A 25963-nucleotide genomic window follows, 5' to 3' on the forward strand; every position below is an offset into this window, starting at 1 on the left:
TCTTGTCAGTATTGCTGCTGTTCTGATAATTGAAAAAATAAGTGTGGTCCCTAGACCGGAATACTGTACAACTAATTACAGCAGATATCAATCCCATCACCATCACCACCACCAGTACCCCCCCCCCCGCGTGCGCCTTAAACCATAAGGCTTACCCACCCCCCCATTCGCCAAGAGCAATAAATAATGTGTTATAATGCTCTGCTGCCTGGAGTATTTTAATAAGAATTTTTACATGCCACAGAAGCATCATTAAAAGGCTTGTTAGGCTGTCATCTCATCATAAATAGGATCCCGAAAATATTTTCAGTGAATTTAATTTCTTTCTCAGGACACACACTGCAACAAAGTAAAACTGCTGAATAACTTAATACACGATCTAGATTTTCAAACGCTGCAAACTTTGCACGGAATTGTTCGCAAAGCACTGTGTTGGAAGGACTACTGTACAACACCTTTAGTTGTATTTCCTACATATTCGGTCACAAGTTTGAGCAGCAGCATTTCTCTAAAGCAGCTTTGCTCCTCTGTGTCTCTCCTCCTAAGCTAATATTGATCTCTATTCTCTTTGCCATCAACAGCAGCATAACTTGTGCTCCTAATTTAGGTCGTGTTTTAGCATTGCTGATGGCTTCATTTGTGAAACACTGTGACAAATTACATAGTAGATGCCATGAATATGGTGTGGTGGGCCTGTCTGTGGAACTCCCTCCCAATTGAGATTAGATAAGCACCTTCCTTGCTGTACCACAGGCCGTGACTAAGACTGCCTTCTTTTAGCACAGATTTTAAGGTAGTGTTTTGTTTCGTGCTAGATACTTTATTGTTCCAGCATTTCATTTTCTGCCTGATTTGTTGTTATGTACACGAAGTAGAAATGACAATGTGTGGACTTCTGGGAAGAAAGATTGAGTGTTTTCCTGCTCTGTGCTATATGGAACTGAATGGTAACCAACTCTGGAAAGGAGTTTGTCAATGCAGTATGTTTTAGACTATTACAGTATTATTTTCCAGAACTGAGCTCTGCTCTGACCTTGAGTAAGTGTCAACTAAGGGATTGGCTCTTCTGGGTGAAATCCAGAAGGGACCTGCAACCATAGCTGCCAAGTACCCCGTTTTCCCCGGGAAACCCCCGTTTTTACTTACCTTTTCCCGGTGGTCCCCCGTATCACTTCGTCTCCCGTTTTTCTCCGTTATTTTCTCCTACCGGCGGCCTTTTTTCTTTCTTTCTGATTTGCCCTTCTATGGGCCCCAAACATGGCCGCCGCCGGCTTCAAAAGTCGCATCTACGCATGACCGGAAGTGCGTAGACGCAACTTCCGGTGTCGGCCATTTTTGGTGCCCATAGATGGGCGGGGCGACACCAGAAGTTGCGTCGACGCACTTCCGGTCATGCATAGAAGCTACTTTTGAAGCCACCGGCGGCCATTTTTGGTGCCCATAGAAGGGCAAAGCGACACCAGAAGTTACGTCGACGCAACTTCCGGTGTCACACGGCTGCCGGTCCCGGATTCTGCAACTAATCAGAAACACTGATTTCCCCCCTTGGAATCCACTCTTGAGAACAGAACATTTTATAGCTAGTTATCCGACCAAACTCTCACCAGCTTCCTTAAGAAATGCCTTAATTGAGCTGCATTGCCAAGTGATGCCCATTGCAGTCTTGAATGGTCCCATACATAGACAGACTATGTATTTGTGGTCAACTTGAGGTGGAAGACATCACTCATAATATGTTATCTTGCCCCTTTATATAAGATTGTTTTCCGAAACCTTTATTCACACAAGCAAGCAGGTCATAGCTGTCAAGTTCTCCCCCTTTTTAAGGGAAATTCCCTTATGCTGAATAGGCTTCCTCGCGAGAAAATGGAAAACTTGACAGCTATGAAGCAGGTACACCCCAGCAGAAATGGCCTGGTTTCTTTTGAGTGACAATAATAGCTTTGTAACACCCAGAGTGGCCCGCTATGCACTGGCTTAAAAAATATATCAGGAAAAAGGAGTTGGATAAAATCACTATAAATTGTTGTGTTGGTTTAAAGGTTTAATTTGAAATCAAGCTAGTTTTGAGCTTGCTGGTGTCTCTGATAACCTTTCTCTTACATCATGAATGTTGGCTCATATTATGGATATGAGCTGTGTTGTTTTACTGGTACTGTTGGTGCAGGTTTGTCACAGTACTTGGCTAGAACAATAAACTTATATTGATTGATAGTCAGGTGGCTGACAGGTGGGCAGGCCTGCCCTCCTGTCAGATTTGGCCCACAGGTGCGTGGGGAGATAAGCATCTAATTCCCCACCTATGGTTTAAGCAAACCACCCTCCAGCCAGATCTAATGCTTCATCCCTGGATTAAACAAACCACAGTTTCCCAGGTTCTGACATCACAGACAACTACTGTTAGTTTTAAAGCAAAAAGAGAAGCTTTAAATTTCCACCTCGCAGGCACAAAGGAGGAGGGGAAGGAAGTGTGTGTGGATCTGAGGCTCACTCGTAACCTGTTCTTGTAGTGGAAAACAATGTTGTCCCATTATATAGGAACTGAGCCTAAGCATCTAGCCACATGTCTTGTGCTGATGTGCATAATGAAAACTTCTCAGCACATTGGGATGTGGTGGTTTGCTGTGGAAAAGTGGCACTCTCTCCACCCCTGCAATTTTCCCTCTGATATTCACCTTCCTGCCTGCAGGTTTCCCAGTGCACACACAAATGCTTTCCAGGAAGGAGCCATGTCCTGCTTGTTTCCGTTGCACACACACTCGCCTGTAAGGTGTATCAAACCCTTAAGGCGCTGCTGCAGTTTCCTGGCTGGCAGTGCAATAGTTAAATCAAATGGTAGAAATAAGATGTTGGGCGGGAAGTAGGCAGCAGAGACAAGAAAGCCAGAAAACCATTTGTATTGACACTTGTTTTAAAACTAAGGACATAATTACCCTGTTGCAAGCCTGTGCTGCAGAGAAAGCATCTTGTTGGGAACTAATTAAAGAATTATCCAATGTTTAGCTTCTCATAGATAAAGCAGCATAAGCTTTGAAGCAGAAGTGTTTGCAGTGAGCTTTGGAAAACTCTCTAAAGACTGAGGAGCTTAAGTCAGTTAAGCCTTTCCCTTTGCCAATTAGACAGCTTTTGAACTGTCTTTTAAAAAATTATGATAGAAGCTGCTGGTGCCTCTGAAATGCGAGCAATTTACTTCTTAATCTCTATCCAGTGACACACTATAACATAATGCCATTGCCATGGAAAAACGGCATCAGGTAGAATGGGCAAGTCTGTGCATATCACGTTTCAAGGCTGATTACATAAAGAAGTACAGTATTTGTTTATGCTTTGCATGCATTATTATCTATTTTCTGCTTTCTTCCTTTGCTGTGCTATGCACGCATGTCAATGCTCCCCAGAAGCAACTTGCGCAGGATTTCACTGTTCCTTGTAAACTTGAAAGACAGGGAAGGACGTGGCAAAAGAACAATAATAATGATAATGGTGATGGTGAAATAAATCAGAGGTGGCTTGTCTGTCAATATCTTGCTGGAGGGATTCATTTGCATATCACATCTTTACGTTTGTGCAATTAAAGTGGATTAAAGCCTTGGCACCACGAATCCATTTTAAAAAAACAACACCTGGACTTTTTGCAGTTAGGAAAGCGATGGGAAAATGCACTGAAAAGTGTGGGAAGAACAAAATGATAAATGGTAAGAGATGTAAACATGGCACATGCAAATCAGGATGGGTGCTCATTGCTGTATCAGCTCCCTGCAAAGAAATCAGAGCAAATACTCAATAAAGATGGCATATAGCCCAATCTCAGCATCAGCTTTGTGCAAGCAAATCAGGACGATTGTTCAATGATAATTAATGCTCAGGGTGAGTCCAGAGACGAGTGTTCAAAGCTAATTTTTTTCCGGTATGGTGTTAGTGGTTGGACTAGGACCTGGAAGAACAGGGTTGAAGTCCCCCTTTGGCCATGAAGCTCATTGGCTGACCCCAGGCTGGTTACTTCCTCTCAGACAAACCTACCTCAAAGGGTTGTTGTGGGGATTAAATGAGGAACGGCACAACTGTGCACACCAGCTTGAGCTCCTTGGGGGGAAAGCTGGGATAGAAATGCAACAATTCCCCCTACCTTAATGTGGACATGTCAGTGGTGGTGGAGGGCAAAAAGTTCAGATTGCAGTAGGACTTTCAAGGTGTGTGTGCTCAAGGTCTGATGGCATAGGATGCAGCAACCTTGCTTAGGTCTGGGTCTGTTTAGTGTCTGAAAGGAAGATAACCTGGGAATTGCGGTCTTGAGCTCCATTGGCAAAAGGGGGGATATAAACGCAATGAATGAATGAATGAATGAATGAATGAATGTAATTGGAAGATCAGTGCAGGAGTCATTCTCAGCACTGAATATTCAGCCTGCAAAAAGACCATGCCTAGAGAAAGCCTTTATGTTCCGTACTATTGTAGCTGTCTCAGCCCTGCCTAGAAAACATGGTTGTTGTGAAAGAAAATGGCTTTTGTGGTGGCAGCGTTGTTGTTTTTTACCATTAGCATTCCTCCCCGAAAACAGAGGAAGGGGAGTTCATCTTTCTGAAATGAATTCCCACAGGAGAGGATTCTTCTCTCTTGCTACAATGTGAAACTCCCACGCAGATGTGGGGGGGGGGGGACCTTCTGATGCTGTCACATCCTTGGACCCTTTTATCTCAGTACTGCCTGGCAGCAATTCCTAAACAGAGGCAGTAGGGATTCTTGCTCAACTTAATAGGTGAAACCAATTTCCCACAGGGCTATTGGGCCTGTTCCAGGTCAGAGGGGATTTTGGTCTCAGTGCACCATCCCCATATAAGTGGGTCCTGCTCAACTTACTTGGCAACAGGGCGTAACAAGCGGCGGCGGCGGCAAGAAAGCTCAGAGGTGGCTGCAGTGAGCAAGCTATTTGTTAATGCAACACTTGTTCCCAACATAGCAATGATACATCAGGGGCACTGCGGGGTCATAAAAAGATGGGACTTTCGCTGTTAGTTGGGTTTGTTTCTCAGCCATGTGGCTTTCCTAAGCTAGTGGGTAGGCAGCCTTTTTAACCCCCTTCCCCTCACCATGCCCCCTATTTGGAAATTGCTACATTGGGTGCATTGGGAAGAGAATAAAAAGACAGCTCACTCGCTCCCGAGATTGCACAGGCTAACTCTCCTGCATTTAACATGCATCAGAAGGGTGTGGGTGTGGTGTTGTAGCTGGCAGGCTAGCCCCACATCCCCCAGGAATTTTCAGAGCTGAAGATCTCAAGAATAGAGTGGTTTGCCAATAAATCCATTTTTCGAGGGAACTCTGGGAATTGTATATCCGCAAGGGGAATGGAGGTCTCAGCACCCTTAACAAAGAATAGTTCCCATAATTATTCAGGGTAAGCCATGACTGCTAAAGTGGTATAACAGTGCTTTAAATGGATGGTGTGTATGTAGCCTAGCACCAGACCACAAAAGCAATATTTCAGTGGTTGTTGAAATGCTGCTTCAGCGTGGGCTAATCCTCTCCACAGGCTGAGGATCTCCATCCTTAATCATGAGCTGCACGTTGATTGTTCCAGATGCTACTTCTTGCCACCACAGCAGCTCTGAGACAAACCATTCGCTCTCTCATTTCTCATTCCCCTCCAGAGAAATAAGATTCCACTGTGTAAAGCCCCTTTGGCTGAGATCAAGGACCAAACTCTCTTATCTTTTAGTTGTAGTGGGAGGATTTACTGCTGTGGGAGTCCAGCAGAGGAATTGAATAAGATGTTGGCATTAACCAGGGTTGTCAGCATGAAGAAATTGCTACACTGAGGTCCTTAGTTCGGCTCCTATAACATTTTTTTAATATAGTGCCTACCTTTTAAAAGAAGTCATGTTCTGTCTTTTCACAGAGTGTTTCTACAAGAGAGCAGTGAAAGGCCTTCTTTCCTACAGGAGTGTGCAACTCAAGTCAACCAGATGACTTTTTATGTATTTTAAACTAACTCAGCAGGACCATAATTCTAGATCAACCACAGAAGAGCTTTTCTGTCACTCAGTGTGCTCTTTTCAGTCTATTCTTTGTTGACCCTTTCCCCTCTTTGTGATCCAGGGCAGAAGATACCCTTCCTTCACAATGCAGCACCACAGGCTGCCATCAGACACCTCCCTTATCCCCAATCCCCCCCCAAAAAAAATCCTTCTCATTTTCCATCTGCACTCCATTACACTGTCTCCTCTCTCTCAACCCCACAGCACACACTGTTCTTTCTCTCCAGTTCCAACTTCTCTTTCTTTTCCTGCACCAGGGAGTAGCCTCTCTGGCCACATTCATCGTGCTATGATACAGCTTTAAACAGTCAGTTTCCAGAGCTCGCTGTGAAGCGGGGTTGACTCTTAAACCAATCTGCAAAGCATAGCTCTGTGAGGGGAATGGGGTCTCCCAACAACATTCAGTATCCTTAACAAACTACAACTCCCAGGATTCTTTGGGGGAAGGTGTGACTATTTAAAGTGGTATCATTGTGCTTTAAATGTATGGCATGAATGTAACTTTTTTTTTTTTTTTTAGCTATCCAGAGTGCTCTATCTGAAACCTGGAGAGCTGCTACTGGCTGCCATAACAAACACTGAACTAGATGGACCAATCAGCTAAAGCAGTATAAGGCAGAGTACTGTACTATGTTCCTCTATACACAGGGCTGGCCAGCCCATGAGGCAATGTGAGGTGACCACCAGGGGCAGCAGATCTGGCCTCCAAGAAATACATTGCCTATTGCTGCCGCCACTCATTGAAGGCCAGTTCTGTTGTCTTCTTGGCAGCCTCTCCCAATGCCACTTCTACAGTAGACTCTTGGTGAAAAGGAGGCACTACTAGTCTCCTCCCACCCTTGTTCCAGGTGTAGATCTTCACTCACCCCTTCTTCCCTGGCAGAGGGGGTGGCCCATTTTCTAGTTCACCTTCGGTTCCAAAATGTCTTGGGCCAGCTCTGTCTATACATCATGGTTGTCCCCTTTTATTTGTGCATCCTATAGCATTCCCCTCATCTTCTCTGCCCCACCACAGGTGGTTCTAAATGTCCTTAGTTCCCCAATTTCCCCCCTTAAATTGCTCTCCCTCGCTACGTTATGTTCCTGTCTGTGTCTGAAATTCCAAGCTTACTGTGTGCCTCTTAATATAAGAAGGTTATGACACAGAAATATTTCCACCCTCACCTTCATTTTTTATCAACTTGGGTGGGCTTCAGACACACCTGGAAACGGGCAGGAAAGGGCTTCAAATAATGGGTATTTGGAATTTCTGCAGGGCAGTATAAAATTGAGAGGGTCAGAGCATGGGGTTGGGGTGCAGTTGAATAAAAAGGGGAAGAAATCTCGTAGACTTTTAAATATATGGGAAAAGACTTGCCTTACTAGAATTCAATAAGTGTTGAGGTTTTTCTCTCACCCACAAACTTTTGGTGTGAGAATATTTAGGGGCAAGTACCAGAAAAGAGGTAAGAAGCCACAGTTTACTACTGTGATGTTTGCTATACAAAGAGGCAAGGCAAGACAACCTAAAAGCAATTTAATGTGTAGAGCTGCCCCAAAGCTTAGATGCTTACATGGAAAATGCCCAAGCTGGTTTAAAACTTGAGTGGATGGAAAATGGTAATCAATGTTGAAAAGCACAGATTTTCCCAATGCCAAGAGGACTTCTTCCCTGAGCATATTCAGAATTTCTTAATCCGGCACTTAATACTGAGGAAGTGCAAATATTTACAGTGGGGAGTGTTTTGCTTCAGAACAGTCTCCAGTCAATCTCTTGCAATCATTGCTAAATACAGGAGATGCGCAGAAAAGTGTAGGCACACCCCTGATTTGCACAAAGTGATTACAGAAATTGCAGCAACAGCAGGAGTGCATCCAAGGAGCATTTGTTTGTGTTGTTGTGAGGGTGCAAGCCTATTGCCCTAGGGAGATCCCGGGGCCCCTGGATTTTTGTAGATCTCTTTCTTTGTGGGCAAAGCAGATCAGTCTATGGAGATTTCTTCACTGAGCTGTGCCTCCAACCTTCAGTGCTTTGACAGTGAATGACAAAAAAGGTTGCATTCTGTGGACAAATTGCAAAAGGCTTTGAATCTGCTAGCTCCAAAGCCTTCCTATGCCTCCAACACATAACCAGATGGTGGGGAGGAATATGCCGGCCTTATTGCTGACATGCATATTTAATTTTCCAAGGAAATTCCAAGGAAGGAAAACCCTTTCCTCACCTTCATCTCTACTGGGGCGACTGAGGCCAGGACTTGGGTTTAGTAGTTCCACTGCCTCATCTACCCTTTTGGATTGTACTGCCCATAAATCAATAGTTCAAGGGATAGCTCAGTCAGTAGAGCATGAGACTCTTAATCCAAGGGTCATGGGTTTGAGCCTCATGTTGGGTGAAAGATTCCTGCATGGCAGGCAGTTGGACTAGAATGACCCTCATGGCTCCTTCCAATGCTACAGGTCGGTGATTCTGTGAAGTGGGGCTTGTATTTTTATTTTTGAATGGAGGAAAGAGACGTGTAGTTGAATGCAGAATGGAAGGAGCCAGAGCCTGATGATGTGTTGGACAGAATTAATAACGGCAGGATGGGACCAGTGGCAGACCTTGGAGTCTCAAATTCCAGCGGCACCCTGTGCAACGTTAAAAACTGGCACACATACACACCCCGGCCTCTCGCCTTCCATTCTACATCATTGTTGCAGCCCCCTATTGACTCAGCGTTCAAGTCCAGCCACAACGATTCATGATAGACTTCACACGCTGATAAAATCTGCAGGGTAATAAACCAAGGTATGCTTCCGGCTTTTCAGTAGAAAATAAGAATATATGGAAATGAATTATTGAGTCAGAACAGAGTATGATGGTATGACCCAGTGTTTATTGACTCCTGAAACACTTTTCTCCACATTTTTCTTTTTTAAATTAACATGAACACAAAATGTGGGGAGAACAGCAAAATACCACAGAATGTTTCAGTATTCGGCTCACCTGCCAGCAACGATGACCAGCATGTAGCCTGGCAAAAGTTATGTCCAAAATGCACTCCCAGATTGTTGGGGAGTGAGTCACAGGTGTAAAAAGCAAAAACCAGAGAGAGAGAGAGATTTGCCAGCAAATGGATACAATTTTCATGCAAGCAAAATTAGAAATCAATTAGTATGAAAATACCAAAATTACCTAATCAGTGGATACAGAACAAAACATTTGTATGAGATGCAAATTCAAGGCTACAATTCCTGGACTCTCCACCCCACTCCCCTGAAGTTGCTACCTCGTAGGAGCAAAGGAAACACTGGAGGAATATGAGATTACCACAAGTCTTTAGGCACAGGAAGTCTACAAATGGGCATCCAGGTTTAAAAATACAAATAGCCTATTCATAGGAATAGGTGTTTTTTTAATAAAAAAAAAGACAGTTGGCATTTTTGCCCAATGTTTATTCCACAGCAAACACAATTGCTTTGAACAGCAACTTTGCCTGGTGTGTTTGATGTGCAAAGGAAACAGATTTGAAAAGGTAATTATTGGGCTGCATGCTTTTAATTGAGTCAACCATTAGACTAATCAATGAAGGCTGCAATCATGTGCTCTTAATGGTGCACACACCATGTTTTCATATAGGGAGTATTATCCTGTCACTCCACGCAATGCAGAATTGCAGTATTTGACCTCAGGTAAGAGCATCTGAGGTGAAATTCAAATGTCTAGTAATCATACTCCATTATTACTAAAGGCACTGGAATTATTTCACACCCCTTCCAGTTCCCATGTCCAATTGGAGCCGTTTGGTTGTGACACCAGCAGTGAATATTTCACTCATATAAAACTCAACAATCAATACTTTTTAGCTTGATCCAATTATTTCATTGATATGCTGCCACCATCTCTTAATAGACCACTTATTGACTGTTTGCAGAAATGGAATTCAGAACCATTCAAAACAGTTCACCCATAATTTTGCATAAATATAACATCACTAAAACATTCAAATACTTTACCACGCTTACAACCATAGTTCTGAGTACTCCTGCATTTTCAAGTTTTTAGATACTTAGGAGTTAAGAAAGATGAGCACGCAGGCTGTTACTTATCTATGAGTGGTGAGGACAGTAGCTTTATAAAAGAGTGTGGTAATATAGTTCCTGATGTGAGCTATTTATGTTATCTGTGAAGGAGGAGGTTTTATCACTCACTAGCACAGATGGGATGAATCAGCTTCTATGCTTTATCTATTAAAGTCTAATTTGAGCTGATCAATTCTTTCTGAAATTAAGCAGGCTCTTTGTGTTGAAGTCACACAACAATCCCACCAAAATGCATAAAACCATCTTGATCACACAGGAACCTGAGGAGGTGGAATTGTTCAGAAGCATCTTAAAATTCAGACTCAAATATGGCAGCAAGAAAGTCTTTTTTCCCCTTAAAGAAGCAACTGTTAATTTGCTATGAAATATATTGTCTTTACATGCTGTGTTGTTAAGTGGCTTAATATTTATCACTAATATTTATTGCTAAGACTAAGCAATGCTTAAATATTAGTCTTGTTCATGGGCTTTAGCTCTGGGAAAGCATTGTGCTTGTCTGGGAATATGATAATGTATAAAGAGTAATAGCACAAAATGAAACCACTGAAGAAAATGTTGGTTTGTATGAACAAGAAAAAAGCAAACTGCCTGTGTCAATTAAGTTTGTGGAAATATATGGAACATGGAAGAAAATATATACATATGGAAGAACAAAGCAAGGTTCACATCATTGCAATAGGTATCAGTGAAACGATACTCATATACTTATATGTTGTTTGTGTTACATACGGTACTTTGGTGAAAATAATACTATTTTGAGGGAAATAACCATTGTATTGCTCCCATCCTAAGCATGATCTATGGTAAGTGCTGAATGTCTAGGTTTCTGCTACTGAGAATAAAAAAGTTTCCTTTTCTCTCTCCTTTAAAAAAGTGAAACTAGGATAAGAAAACTTGTGCTTGGTAATTACTAATCCTGCCTCAGCACAATTCATGGCTCAAATGCAGGAAGGAAATATTTTCCTGCAGTAATCTAAAACCTGGGACCAAGTAATTTCTCCCCACAAAAATCACACATACCCTGAAATAAAAATACACAAACGTCTGACCTGCAGTGGGGATATGACTTGGCACCACAGAGACTATGAACCCTAGTCCAAAACGTTTTTATAGCTTGCCTGCCAGCAAGGTAATGTGCTATGATATTGCGTAGGTACAGACAGTATTGTACGCCCCATCTGACACTTTTTGCTGGCACAACAAATTTTAGGACTGAGCTGTGAAGGTTGAAGTATTGAACACACTTTCTCATAGACTCACAAACAACAGAAATTAGGTTTGAGATTCAACTGTACAATCTGAGCTCCATTAATGTCAGAGGAGAAATTAAATCAGAGATGTAAAGTGACTCAGGATGGCATTCTGTATCTGACCACAGCTATCCTGCCGTGCAATTGCCAGGTCAAAAGAAACAGACAGAGTTACATTTCCATCATTCAAACTGTGGCAGGTGGAAGATCAGTTTTAAAAGTTTAAAAATAAAGCTTGACTAGGTGAATTCTTGGCATACATGCATTCAGTTTATCATCATTTTTTTTAATTTAAAAAAGGTTTACAAATTTGGGTAGGAGGTGGAGCTGGCTGCTTCGTAAAATGTGTATATATAGATCATTCATACTTCAGAAAAGAAGAGGGAAAAAGGAAACAGTGGACAGCTGCTCAACTGCTTCCACCTCTGTCCTGGGGCTCTAAAAGGCAGAGCAATGGAACGCTCCTGCTGCTGCTTGGCTTTAGCAACATGAATAAAATCCAGGCAATTTTATGGGAAGTGGGAGGGTTATCCTTTTAGGGGGGAATCAACAATATAGGCTGGTAATAGCCTGTGCAGCAAAGTGACAAGGCGGCCCATCAAAGGCCCCACGTTGAACATAATGAAGTTGGCTCCTGACAGACGTGTACTGTAGTTCCGTTTTGCATCCTTGATTGCTTCTGTTGCTGTCCATCTGCAGTCTGCCAGAGAGGGATCCTTCCCATTGAACTAGAAAAACGTACATAAAGTGCAAATCAAGGCTCAGGTTTCCCCAACAGTTTCGAATGCTTAGGATCTTTATTACCAGTATTGCCAACTTGGTCTTGTCATTAGCATGAGGCTTGGTGATATTCTTCACCTTCTAAAAAAAAAACACACCTGGAGGCGTTCTTCGCTGAAAAGGCAGGTAGAAAACAGGGGTGCTTTATGCCAAATGGATGTGGTAGGAAGCTGCCAGGAGTACCATCACTGTAATATGCAAATGCTAGACAGTGCCCAAAAAAGTAGTGCATTTCTGCAAGAAGAGAGTCCAGTAATCACCAGAAACAGACCACATCTTTGGATCTTATTGCTTGCAAAACAGTCCCAAAATCATCATTAAAGGGAATTACGTTGGGTATCCCTCTGTTCAGTCTTCGTTGAGAACTGCTTCTGTCTTCCCTGCATCTACAATGAAAGATCAAATATATGATTAAATGCCAGAATACATGTTGAGGCAGGCCTACACAGTACTCATACTGAATATGTGAGTTTACCAGTATATATCTTTCCTAGAGAAAACGGCAATATTCTTACTGTTTGGGTTTGTAGTAGCAGGAATCTGAACCCAGGTTTTCGTGGTCTAACTACACCACCACATGCTTGAAAACCAAACCCTGGTCTTGCTGCTCATCACAACTGTACTTTTTTTTTCTATATATAAAAAAAGATCTCTCAAATGCTAAATCTGCAATGAGAACTTCAGAGAAATCCGAGTAGGCTGAAACTAAATGTTTTGGGGAACGTATGGTTGCCACCTCTCTGCATCTCTTTCCTACCTACACAGCAAATGTTTCATTATAAGATGATTTGTGATGTGATGTCATTGTGGTTCAAATTTTCCTACCCACCCTCCGCGTCATTGGCACAATGCAATCACATCATTAAGAACAGCAGCAGCAGCAGCTACGCTTTCCTTATCTTGGTCCGGTTCCCACATTGTATCAAGCCATATTTTAAAACAAACTATGGTTCAAAGCAGGCATCCCCAAACTTTGGCCCTCCAGATGTTTTGGACTACAATTCTCATCATCCCTGACCACTGGGTCCTCTTAGCTAGGGGTCATGGGAGTTGCAGGCCAAAACATCTGGAGGGCCACAGTTTGGGGGTGCCTGGTTTAAAGTGAAGGAGTGGCATCCTGGTGCACCTTGCTCAAACATACCAGAGTCATTCCTTCCCATACTCCTGCCTTGCTAGAGAGGAAACAAACCAGAGTTTGGTTGGTGTCATCTGAACTTGGCTCACGGGTTGTTTTCTCCAAACAAACCACAAGTGGTAACCAAGTTTTCTTGGCTTTCCACTCATGGCTTGTTTGGAGGAAACAAACCAACAACCCCCAGTTCAGGCAACATGACAAGCCAAACTCTGTGTGTTCTAGCTGTGGCAGCAGGAGCAAGGCATGAGCCACATACTGCCTGCTCACACTAAACCATAGTTTGTTCTAAACTATGGACCGGTGTGACGTGTGAACTGGGCCATTACACATTTTGGAGCTCACTTATAAAGAACTGATATTATCTGATTTAAAGCCCAGTGGCCAATCAAGGGAAAGGCAGGCACGGTCGAGGATTGTGAGCATACTGCTCATTCTGAAGATGCAACGGTTTCAGAGAAGCTTCCATGGGGGATAAATACTCTGAATGGATTGTCCAAATTGTGGAATGCAGGCAGACTGCTGCATACTATATAGTATATCTTCCAGCAGAAACCTATTTTCACATATGAATTGAATTCCTGGATCAGGCCTAAGGTGAGCTCCATGTAATTAATTCCAGGGAGCTTGTAATATCACAATATGATGGGTGGCATATTTGATGAGGTCGTAAATAAATGAACATACCAACTAAATTCCTGAATTTCTTTTTGGCTTCTGCTCTTTCGTCAGCATCAAAATACCACACAGTCATGGCATACCTGTAAAGGAGAGGAAATTGATTTAAGTCTCTAAATGCTACCCTGAGAGAGGAGAAAACTACACTTTTCTCTCAAATAAATAAATAAATAAATAATACAGAAACTGTGATTCATTTCAATGTTAGAAATACATTAATAAGCAGCCAAATTGGTCAGTAGGTGACAGTCTAGGCATGCACATCACAACTCTGTTCATTTGCATGCAAGGCACACAAATATAAATAGGCAGGCAAATATAGCTGTTTTTTATGCCTTCATCTCCATCCGGTTATAGACACATCTAGAGATTAACACAGCATACAGCAGGTAACCTGGGTTCTGTATGGCAATATTATGAAACACGAAAATAATTGACTATAGCTACCTAGTACATTGTCTAAGCCAGTGTTTCCCAACCTTGTGCCCCCAGCTGTTTTCGGACTACAATTCCCATCATTCCTGACCACTGGTCTTGCTAGCTAGGGATGATGGGAGTCGTAGTCCCAAAACATCTGGAGGCACAAGGTTGGGAAACACTGGTCTAAGCAAACATCACCAGGTGTCACTAAGGTAAAAATGCCATCAGAAAAAACCACATGAACAAAAATATTTTACACATGCCCAGATCAGAGTGAGAGCAATCATGGGGGCAGCAGCATAAACAGTGCAAAGGGATGTGGGGAATAGTGGTGGCAGACAAAGGTTCAAATCAGCAACATAAACACTTTTCATAGGCTGCCTTGAAACTATTAAGCCAAGATAGGCAGGAGCTTCAGACAACCAGGTGCAGCCACTTCGCCTTTCCTTTTGCACCAGTGATGAAATGAGCCAGGGACCACAGCTAGCCATAGTTTCCTTTTATGTCTCAACCAGGAAACTATGGTTGATAGCTTCCAAACAAGCTAGACTATGTAGTCATATGGTCTAAAGTTGGCTTCCAGATCTTGGCTTGTATAAAAGCTATTAACCAGTGTTTCCTGATTTGGGCAGAAACAGAAGCTATAGCAAAGTGTGGTTCCTGCTTTGTTTGTTTGTTTGTTTGTTTGTTTGTTTGTTTGCTTGCTTGCTTGCTTGCTTGCTTGCTTGTGCAAAGTGGGGAGCAAAACAGGTGTATGCAGGTGCCTGAAGTTTGTGCTTATTTTGACACATTAAAATTAGATCTCAATCCTCCAAGCCAGGATTTACATGGAAAGCCACTGTCAACAAACCATTTGCTATATACCTCAACCTTTATGGGGTTGTTTTGAAAGAAGTGCTTGTTTACATGCACCAGCCCTAGGTGGGTTAGAAAAATCTGCCAGCTGGAAGTACTTTTTTGAACAGGGTTGGACAACATGTTCAACATCTAGAAGCACAATAGGAATCATATGTTGAGCCAAGAGGTCAACATTAATTTGCATAGTGCTTTACACAAAACCATGCATAAGCAAATTTCCATAATTCAGGGCTTTTATTTACTCTAAATGTGAAAAATCATAAGTCATTTCCTCACAAACATAAAATATGGCATTAGAAGAAGCTATGGTGAAAAATAAAGATAGTGAATCAAAACTGTGTTTATGATACTTCATAAGACAGTTTCTTGATGGTTTTTAAATAACTCATAGTTATAATCCTATCAGTTCGTTTGTTTTTTTAAAAAATCTATTTTAATTTTGGGTTTCTGCTGGATTTTTTTCTTTTTTAAATTTATGTTGCTTTTGATTTGATGATCTTATGTTTTATATTGTATTTAAGTTGTTTGTACAATCATTTACTGTATGCCACCCAGAGAATTTGGATTGTAGAGTGACATACAAATGCTCTTAGTAATAAACAAGCAAGCAAATGATACAGATTTTTGTCCCGGCTAATTTCTTCAGCAAAATTCAGCTTTAGTGGCTAAGTCAGAATATTGGTCCATATAGCAGAGTTTCCTTTAGCCTGAGTGGAAGCAACTTTCCATGTCTAAGGCAGTGCAAGAAAGGTCCTTCTGAGATCTGCTACTTTACATCATTTAACTAGAGATGCCTGGAGATGGTCTTCTGCATGTAAATAAATGTAGCCTACCACACTGGACCCACTGGGAGGAGTTCAGTGTTGCACTAAGGCATTGTTGTGTTAGGGCAAGCATTTTGGCTTGCCAGATAGAATGATTCCTCTTCTCCTCCTGGCCTGAACCCATCTGCAGGTGGGAGGGGAGAGAAGGGGGGAAACCCTGTTGTGCAAGAGGAAGTCCTTATGCAGGGGCTTCCTCTGATGACTCATTAGATGAACCCATTTACTATTTATTACTTGAATAACCATGTTTCTCTAGGTGACGTGCAAAAGAATACACAATTAAAACAATATTCAAAATAAACAAAACCACAATTCAGTCATAAAATCAACACAGTGGGGCAACCAATTCAGTATCAACAGAGCACCCACCCAACAACGAAAACCAATCAATTGCTGTCTATCTTGGGAGCAAGGACATAAAAATGCAGAATATCCATGGATGGAATCCACTGCCACATGAGCAAATGTTCTCTTCCTATTCCTCCTCTTCCACGTTGTGTCCAAATCTGCTCTGGAGGGTCCTCAATCCTCCTTGGCAGATTTGGGGAGCACACAGGAAACTGCAGGGGGGGAGAGGCAGGAGTAGCCTAGGTGCCAGAATTGAAGTCCATTCCACTCACAGATGCCACAACTGGGTATCATCCAATGGTTGTTGTTGTTCAGTTTTGCTTTTAAAAAAAACCTCACACATCTTCTTTACCTTGTTGCATAGGAGGGCTGCACTTCATGTGGGTTCCTTCGATCTGACCAGAAAAAAAGTAATCTGTCGAAAAGAGGTTCAACGTCTGCTACGTAGGACTTGCCCTCCGGGAATATTCGTAGAATTCCCCCATGTAGCTTGAGAGAGAGAGAGAGAGAGAGCATTCATTTTTAAACTTAAGAAAATTTAAGGTATGGTTGTGAATCATAAGTGTTTGAGAAACTGAAGGGGAGATTTAATGTAAAGTAAAAGGAAAAATATTACTGGGAGGAGAACCACCGTTAATGGGCTTAGGAATGATGACTGACTGTCAACAGGATAAATACAGAAGTATACCTCTGTTTAGGGACTTGATAGAAAAGAAACAGCTTTATTCATTCATTCTTTATTATAGAATGCTTGTCTTATCATTTGTGGAGTTGTTTGGCTTTTCTTTTCTTTTTTCTTTTTAAAAAGGTTGCTACCTCCTGTCGGGTTCGTTGTAACTTGCAAGCTAGGCATGAATCTTGATAATACTTCAAAGTGTACACTTGCATATATGGTTGTTTCTCTTCGGATCCCACCCCTCCCCGTAAACTTCCACATGGGACACTCTGCTGTAAAAGTAAAATCTCCATGAGAATCATGGGGACTGTAGTTTGTTAAAAGTGCCAAGGAGGCTCCTATGACCCTCACAGAGCAACAATTCACAGAGTTCCCTGAGAAGAGAGATTGGTTGCAAAACCACTCTGATAACTGTAGATCTCTGAGGGGAAGCAACATCTCTTAACAACTCTCAGCACCCTTAACAAAGTACAGTTCCCAGGATTCTCCGGGGGGGAGCCATGGCTGTTTGAAGTGATATGACACGGCTTTAAATGTATAGCACAGATGGGGCAAGAGTTTCCTCACTGTTTTGTCTCTGGTACGCTAAACCCGGGGGCTTTATTTACCCCACTTTTCTCCGTTTATTTATTGCTCTCAGGCTTGTTACTGGCACTTACACAACAGCCCAACTGTAAGCCATGGGGCACACCCACAGGACTGTCACTTTGGTTGAGAGATTTACTTCACAAGGAGCGTGGGAAGCATCAATGGAAACGGCAGGTACATTTTCCTCCTGGGAAATGCCAACACTTGGATGAAGAGTCTAACCACGCAGACATCAAAGCCGTCTCTGGTCCCACAATCTGCCAGCCAACCAAGTGGAGAGGCAGCAGCTACCTGTGCCGCCTTAAAGCCTTTTAACACATGGAGGAGTTTAGAAGCATTTTCCAGCTACCTATGAGCTGCCAGAATAAGTCCAGGTTGACACATTTCAATAGGGGATTGCAGCCAATTATAGCTCCTGATGAGCTACAGATACGATGTTTGTGTTTGCCACTTGTAGACACTTCTGTGTGTACTTAAAAAAAACCACACCATTTTAGGGAATTGGTCCTAATAATATGGCAGCTTGCAAGTTATAATGAGTCCCCCAGGAGGCAGCAACTCATTTCACTCGCTCGGGCAATTTATATAGTACTTATATTTAAACAAAACTCTAAGCAGAAAAGAGTCCTAAGAAAATGTAGTCTGTGTTCTTCTACTCAGAGGGTTTGGGATCTTACTGGCTTGGTTTGCACATCAATGGTTTACCACGATCGCACCTTTATGGTCTATTTCGCTCCTTGAAGCCATGAATACCTGGTTTTGTGTTATGTCCGAATCAGGGATCATGGCTTGTTTTGTTCCCAAGAAACCACAATCAGTAGTTGACTTTGTTCTTGGATTACTGAGCTGGAGTTTTACAGCAAACAAACCACAATCCTCAGTTCAGCTGCAAAACTAAGCCAGAGATTGTGCTTTGCTTCTTCCCAGGACAAGAGCATAGAAGTGACCAATGTTTTACCATGATGTGCAAGCTGAGCCATTCTGTCAATATTTCCTTGGCAGTCATGAGGGCTGGGCACTGCTGTTGACTATAGAAGACATTTCCCCCCCCCCCCCCGGATTCAGGGCTTTGAAAATTGATGTTTTTGACAGATCCTAAGGACACAATGTCAATGCATTTCTCTTCAGGTACATCATGGCAAACTGCTTCCAAGCCCTGAACAGGTATGTTAGCAAATACACTGCTATTTATGAGGTTTAGGCTAAGGCATGGGAGGGCGAGGCTTACCCGATATTGAAAAAATACAAGTTTGCACAACCTCCTTCTGCATAACGCAAGACAAAAAAATCCCTCATAAGCACAATTGTTCCTTTAGCATTCTTTAAAGGTTGTTTCATGGGAGGGAGGGATAGTTCAAAGGACGAGAGGACTACAAAACATCCTTTATGTAATCTGCTTCAGCTGCCAAGAGCACATTTGTTTCTTTGCGGTGTTGCTTTGTTTTCATCAGGCTAAAACCTTCATTATCCATCTCTTTAAACCCTCAGCCCAGAACCTCCAAATAACTACTTGCCTTCCAAAAATTGTGTGTCAAATGGAAATAAAAATAATGCAACAAGGAAATGAATTTTAGCTTCACGTTTTCCATGTACTCACTGTAAACGGTGGTTATGTATCCAGTAACTAAATGGTGTTATGGTTCAGTTGCTTCCCAACCTAGTGCCCTCCTGGTGTTTTTGACTACAACTCCCCATTAGGTGTGCCAGATGAGGCTGAGAGAAGTTGTCATCTGAAATACCTGGATGCGCTAGATTGGGGAAGTCTGACTTAGGCCAGGAGCAGATGGCCAGGGGAAGCATCGCAGCTGGCATCACTGCCGCATTCTGAGGTGGGGTGGAGTAGTGTGTCAGCGATGTCAGAGCACTTAAGTTGTGCCACAGAATCCACCTGGCAACAAAAATGCTGCCCACCGCACTGTGCATCTCACCTGCTACTCCTGGCTGAAGACTTTCTACACAGTTCAATACAGTACTAAAGAGGAAGAAAGCAGTGCAATGCAGAAGGCAAGCTTTGAGTGCATCTCAAAATATCACCGTCTTCCTACCTTTGAATCCCAGTTCTTGTTCAGGTAGTAAATACAGGTGATACAGCGCCCATCGCCATTGGGATTGTCTACATGACGCACATAGCCAGTTCCATTTCCAGGGTAGCAGGCTACCATTGCCTAAGTGATGAAATGCAAAGAGAATGAACACTGGTTAGATTTTTCTTAATGGATGTTTTATTGTTTGTTTGTTTTTCTGACGAAAATACTTAAAATGCATAAACAGCAAACATCAATAGAACGCTCACGATAAAACTGTTGAGAGAAACATACCCCCCCACCCCGGGAATCAATGATAATTGACACAGAAGCAAGCCAAGCACGTAACACAAACTGAAATCAAGAGGATACCAAACTGAGACGGGAAAACCAATATGAGCAAGATAAAATGGCAATAAAGGAATAATGTAGAAGAGAAATGGATAAAATATTTGCAGATACCAATAGAATTAAGTACAGATTTTTTAAAAAATAAAATAAACAACCCCCCCAAATGTTTCCACTAAACTTTCTATTTACTCTTTTTTGCCATGACCCAAAGTACAATGCTAAGCTTTTCACCCACTGACCACAGACTGATTTCTGTAGGTGCTAACAAGATTATTCACACACACACCCCATTCTCCTGTAAAATCGATGATCTTAAGAAGCAATGCTCCTGGGTGAAGAATGTGAAAATCATTCTCATTTCAACTGATTCGTTAATAATTTTAAGCTGGAGAATAGAATCAGGTGAAACAGTCAATAAGTGCCGGCAGAGAACTTAAAAATACATTTTAAAAATTCTGCAGCATTAGTGTAGGCAATCTTGCATGAAGTTGTCTTGTCTGCACATGCACACCCACCCCACCTGAAATTTGAACAAGCACCATGTAAGTCCAGGTTGTCGGTGTATGGTCACTTTCTAGTCCATTCTGGTGCTACAGTGCTAGGGTTCAAGGGGCCAACTAGACATTCCATGAAAATGCTTGTTCTCACAATGGCTAACTAGATGCCTATGGGAAGCCCAACAGCAGGACCCATGTCCAACAGTACTCTCCCCACTAGAGATTTCCAGCAAGTCAGAGGGAGGCTGCCTCCACAGTGGAGATAGAACACCACCCTCAAGGCTAATAACTGCCAAGAGCGCTATCCTCCAAAAATTACTCCAAACTGCTTTTACTGGTGATAGCAGGAACTAGAGGGTTTAGTACAGGCATCGGCAACCTCCGGCCCTTGGGCCGGATATGGCCCATGGAGGCCATTTATCCGGCCCACAGGCTGCCCGTGAACCGAGCCGGCCGCTCAGCAAGCCCCCCGTACCCTGCGGTAAACCAGCGCAGCGCGGGGACTTGCCGAGCAGCGCAGGAAATCGCGCCTACGCAGCTGCAGAAGCGATTTCTGGCGCTGCGGACATTTTGGAAATGGGCAGCCAGCACCGGAAATCGCTTCTGCGCAGCCGCTGACATGCACAGAAGCCATTTCCAGTGTTTGGGACATGGGCAGTGCAGCACCGGAAATTGTTTCTGCGCCTGTGCGGCCCATGTCCGGCCCACAAGACGACAGTCCATGGGAATCCTCCAACCCACGGGCAGAAGGCGTTGCAGACGCCTGGTTTAGTATACAGTGGTACCTCTACTTACGAATTTAATGCATTCCGAACACACATTTGTAAGTCGAAAAAAATTGTAAGTCGAATCCCATAGAAATGCACTGGGAGAAAAAAATCGTAAGTTGAAGCAACCCTATCTAAAAATTCGTAAGTAAACCGCATCCAAGATGGGGGACGGAGCTCCATTAGTAAGTAGAAAAATTCGTAAGTAGAGTTATTCGTAAGTAGAGGTACCACTGTATATATTTCTGTGTAATGTCTAGTTCTCAGCTCTAAATTATTCAAGTTATTTTCGGACGACACAATCCACTAGGAAGTTCTCCTGAGCTAATCCCATTGAAATGAATGGCAGGTGTGCAGAAGCACTTGCATAGCTCACTTTCAGGGTGTGGTTTCAGAGTATAGGACTGAGAGTTGGCCAGGTGTGGATAACAACAGGCCATGTTTTCTTGTGGGGAAACAAGCTGTAATGCCGATGCTCCAAAGATTATCTCCATTTTCATTATCTGCCCCCGAGTTTGCCATATGTCCCTTATCCGAAGGAGCATTTCCAAATGCTTCCCCATAGCCACTTATTTAAGGTACCATAATCACATACTGTTTCCTCGTATACTCTCATTTTCTTTTAAAGTGCTCAAGTTTCCTTCTTTCAGGATGCTTTATATCTAAACGCCTTGAAGGGAGCAAAACTCCACAGCCTGAGGTCGCTCTCGGCTCTTTTGCTGAGCTTTCCAAATCTATCAGACTGCGCCGACATGGTATATGTGTCTGCTGTCTGAGACTGAGCTGCAGAACTGGCCAAAACATACTGTATTACGAGAGCCAGTGTGGTGTAGTGGTTAAGAGCGGTAGACTCGTAATCTGGGGAACCGGGTTCACGTCTCCGCTCCTCCACATGCAGCTAGCTGCTGGGTGACCTTGGGCTACTCACACTTCTCTGAAGTGTCTCAGCCCCACTCACCTCACAGAGTGTTTGTTGTGGGGGAGGAAGGGAAAGGAGAATGTTAGCCGCTTTGAGACTCCTTCGGGTAGTGATAAAGCGGGATAGCAAATCCAAACTCTTCTTGTTGTTGTTGTTCTGAATATTTTCAGTACATAGTTAGTCCTCATTTTGTTTACTTTACCAGACCAACAAATTTGAAACACCCACAGGAACCATAAAGTGCAACTGAAGACAACAAGGGAGAATGCATGCTACGTTCCAGGTGGGCAGGAAAAGGTGGTTCTTCGCGACACGTACTCATTCGGTCTGCTTTTACAACTAGAGCAATATCGGAGGCCGGAGGCAGTCATTCCTGATTACAGTATCTTAATTACCACCACTTGCTGGAGGCCAGGAGTTTCCTAATCTGGAGAGACAGGTGTCCATAGTTACAAGGAGAAATTCTCACCTCACCTCTTTGTGGAGGAATGGGCACTGCTGCTTACCTGGAAGCCCCTGGGTCAGGGGCAGGCGGTGCCACAACCTGGTGAGGGAGCTTTGAATTAAGATGCAATGGGAGTAACCATAGCTCAGTGGAAGAAGATGCTCCCAGGTTCTATAGTTCTGCTCTATTCTGCCTCAGTCAGACCACACCTGGAATACTGTGTCCAGTTCAGGGTGCCACCATTTAAGAAGGATATTGACAAGCTGAAATGTGTGCAAAGGAGGGCAACCAAGATGATCAAGGGTTTGGAAACCTAGCCATATGAGGAACGGTTGAAGGAACTGGAGACTGAGGGGAGACAGGATATCTTAAGAGCTACCATATGGAAGGTGGAATAAGCTTGTTTTCTCCTGCTATGGAGTGTAGGACTCGAACTAATGGCTTCAAGTTACAAGAAAGAAGATTCGGACTAAACATCGGGAAGAGCTTTCTGACAGTACAAGCTGTTTGACAGTGGGACAGACTCCCATGAGAGGTGGTGGACTCTCCTTCCTAGGAGGTTTTTAAGCGGAGTTTGGATGGCCATCTGTCATGGATGCTCTAGTTGAAATTCCTGCATTGCAGGGGGTTGGGCTGGATGACCCTTGGGACACCTTCCAACTCTATGATTCTATGATATCCCTTGCATCTGCAGTTAAAAGACTGAGGTGGCAGGTGATGTGAAAGGCCTCTGCCAATGCCTCTAAAGAGTCACTGCCAGCCAGGATAGATAAAACTTAGCTGGTATACAATTAGCCTGACCTGGCGTAAGGCAACTTGATATATATTCTCTATCTTCTTCAAACATGTAACATTTCCATCCAAAACATTACCACAAATATTCTCTCACTAGATAATATAGATTTGTGGATAGGAGGACTTGTTGCCAGTAGTTTGGTAACAGTAGGTTTGCTGTCTTACCCAGTGGTTTTCATCTGCTTGTACTGATTGGTGAAAATATGAATAAATTAATATATGTACCATTGGATACCTTGGGCCAATATATGGCAGCATACAGCTCACTGGCTATACAAAGGAAAAGATTGTGGCATTGTGCCATGTCCGTTCAATGATACTTCATACAGTCCTGCCCAGAGAGATATTATTGGATTCACCTTCTAAACCCTCAGATTTAGAATACAAGAAAGGAAACAGCAGGCAAAATATCTCTTCCACCCTTCCTTTCGTCCCCACCGCCACATTAAAAACTCAATTGGTGGTTGAGTTACAAGAGCCTCTCTCTCCAATTCTGGTTGAAATCCATCAAAGAATGCTTGCAACACAGAGAGGAAAGCAAAATAAATAAAAAGATATTGGCAATTAATTGGTAGCGGATGCCTTGCTTTATTTGTTCTAGACACATATACATAAAAACAGAAACACTGGATGTTTTGCAACATGGAAGAGCCAGTATGTTGCTTTTCATCAAAAGCAAGATAAGATCACCAGCAATTATAGGTTAATAATAAATCCAGTTCACATGTTTCTGCATAGGTTGCTAGCTGAACAGATGTTTGGCACTCTAAACCTTGGCTGTGCTGATTACGCATTGGAGGAGGGCCTCAAGTTCACTTCCCCCAACAGATGACAGGTGCATTCAAAGTGAACCAGCTGGTGTGGCGATTGCACACTGAGATCCAAATCTGCAAGGATCATCGTAAAGTGTGTGAACCATTTTTAACCCTGTGCAGGAGCCAATCAGGAAGGCAATACATGCGCGAGAGTCTGTTGAGAGGCATGGATTAGCCTTACTGGAACATGGTTTGCATGCTGTTTGCTCTCAAGAGATCAGGTTCTTTTTAAAAATAAAAATACATGCAGCCCAGCTAATGATGAACAGCTGGAAACCCCACAGAGCCAAGGTGGTGTAGTGGTTAGTGTGCCAGGCTAAGACCTTGAGAGACACAGGTTCAAAACCTTGCTAAGCTATAGACACAAATAGCATTCGAAAGCTTATGCTGTAAATATATTGGTAAAGTTTATGAAGCTCAGTGGGTAACTTTGGCCCAATCACTATCTCTTCAGCTTGATTTACCTCACAGGGTTGCTGCAAGAATAAAATTGGAGAGCATGTATCCCATCCCGAGATTTTAAGAGGGAAGCACACATTTCCTGTTTTTACTAGGAGTTATCAATCGTTTATATCAGCACAGCTAGAGAAATGTTGCAAGACACTACAGTGATACCTCGGGTTACAGATGCTTCAGGTTACAGACTCCGCTAACCAACCTCTGTTATAAACTTCTTCTCAATCTCTTAACTTGGTGACAGGATCCTGTCCCAAGCTTGGGGGTGGGTGGGATGTAATTTCAGGGGTTAGAAGTGGATAAGATAAATGGATAAAAAATTAGAAGTTTGCCCCCTCAAACTGGCTGTGTATTCTCACTTTGCATTTTCATCACAGAGCAAAAGTCTGAAGGCTTTGGGAGAGGGGGAAGAGATAAAGGCTGAGAGAAATGCTCAGGCCATAGAATTGCGATTTTTTTTGCTCGCAGCAAACACCCCTGTCTGCTCTAATTATCAAAACAATCTTTCTTTTGTGAGAAGGGTGTTGCCTTACTCTTTAGCCCCTTCCTGCCCCTCCACCCTTCAACTTATATTGTGATGGATATTTATCTGCAAGCCTGCTAACTCCTCCTGTCCTCTCATTAGGCTCCTTCCTGGGTTCCTGAACATTTAAAACTTCTTGTTTCCCCTTTTTAAATCGCATGCAGCAGATGTCCCCATTTTCCGCCCCTCCCCCCGAAGTGCCCATAATTTAAGAACTGATCAACTGGAAACAGAAAGCAGCCATGCCATCACAAGCCGACAATGCAAGAGGCTGTTGAAAACTAATTATTTTTCCTGTTCAGGGTGTGGGAGGGAGGGGAGTCAGGAGCCAGACTCCAATTAGCAGGAGCAAACACTCGTGGTCCATCAATGTATATAGAGATATAATATATGTGTATGTCTATACACACACACACATGTATCAGTGGAAGCCCTTTCGGTTCAGGGAGACTTCCTCAAACTGCTGTGTGTGTGATCTGGCTCCTTGCCAGCTAGATGATGGCTTAATGACAGTGCTACGTGCAGAGCGTGAGGCTATCAGCAATCAAACACAAACTTCACTCTAGAGTACACTTCACAGAGAAGCGGTCGAGGGAAGGGAAAGCACATAGAAAACATACAGTGCTTCTCAGTTCTGATTCTTGCTGGAAGCTCCCCCCTCCCCACCCTACTATCCCCTGACAAGAACGTACTGTACATACAAAAACCCTTTCATTCCCT

At 43.0% G+C, this 25963-nt stretch overlaps 1 protein-coding gene across 1 annotated transcript in view; it reads right to left on the reverse strand.

The window, feature by feature from the left end:
- Positions 1-8870: 8870 nt before the first annotated feature.
- The window catches only part of EGLN3 (egl-9 family hypoxia inducible factor 3), a 38217-nt gene continuing 21124 nt past the window's right edge, over positions 8871-25963 (reverse strand). The window contains exons 2-5 of the mRNA XM_060272974.2: positions 19697-19816; positions 16740-16876; positions 13947-14020; positions 8871-12513 (exon numbers count right to left, since the gene is read on the reverse strand). Coding sequence (XP_060128957.1) covers positions 12476-12513; positions 13947-14020; positions 16740-16876; positions 19697-19816 — 369 coding nt within the window. The 3' untranslated portion in view covers positions 8871-12475. The remainder of the gene's footprint in view (positions 12514-13946; positions 14021-16739; positions 16877-19696; positions 19817-25963) is intronic.

This window comes from Zootoca vivipara, chromosome 1 (assembly GCF_965207765.1).
Source record: "Zootoca vivipara chromosome 1, rZooViv2.hap1.1, whole genome shotgun sequence".
In the NCBI taxonomy this organism is placed as follows: domain Eukaryota; kingdom Metazoa; phylum Chordata; class Lepidosauria; order Squamata; family Lacertidae; genus Zootoca; species Zootoca vivipara.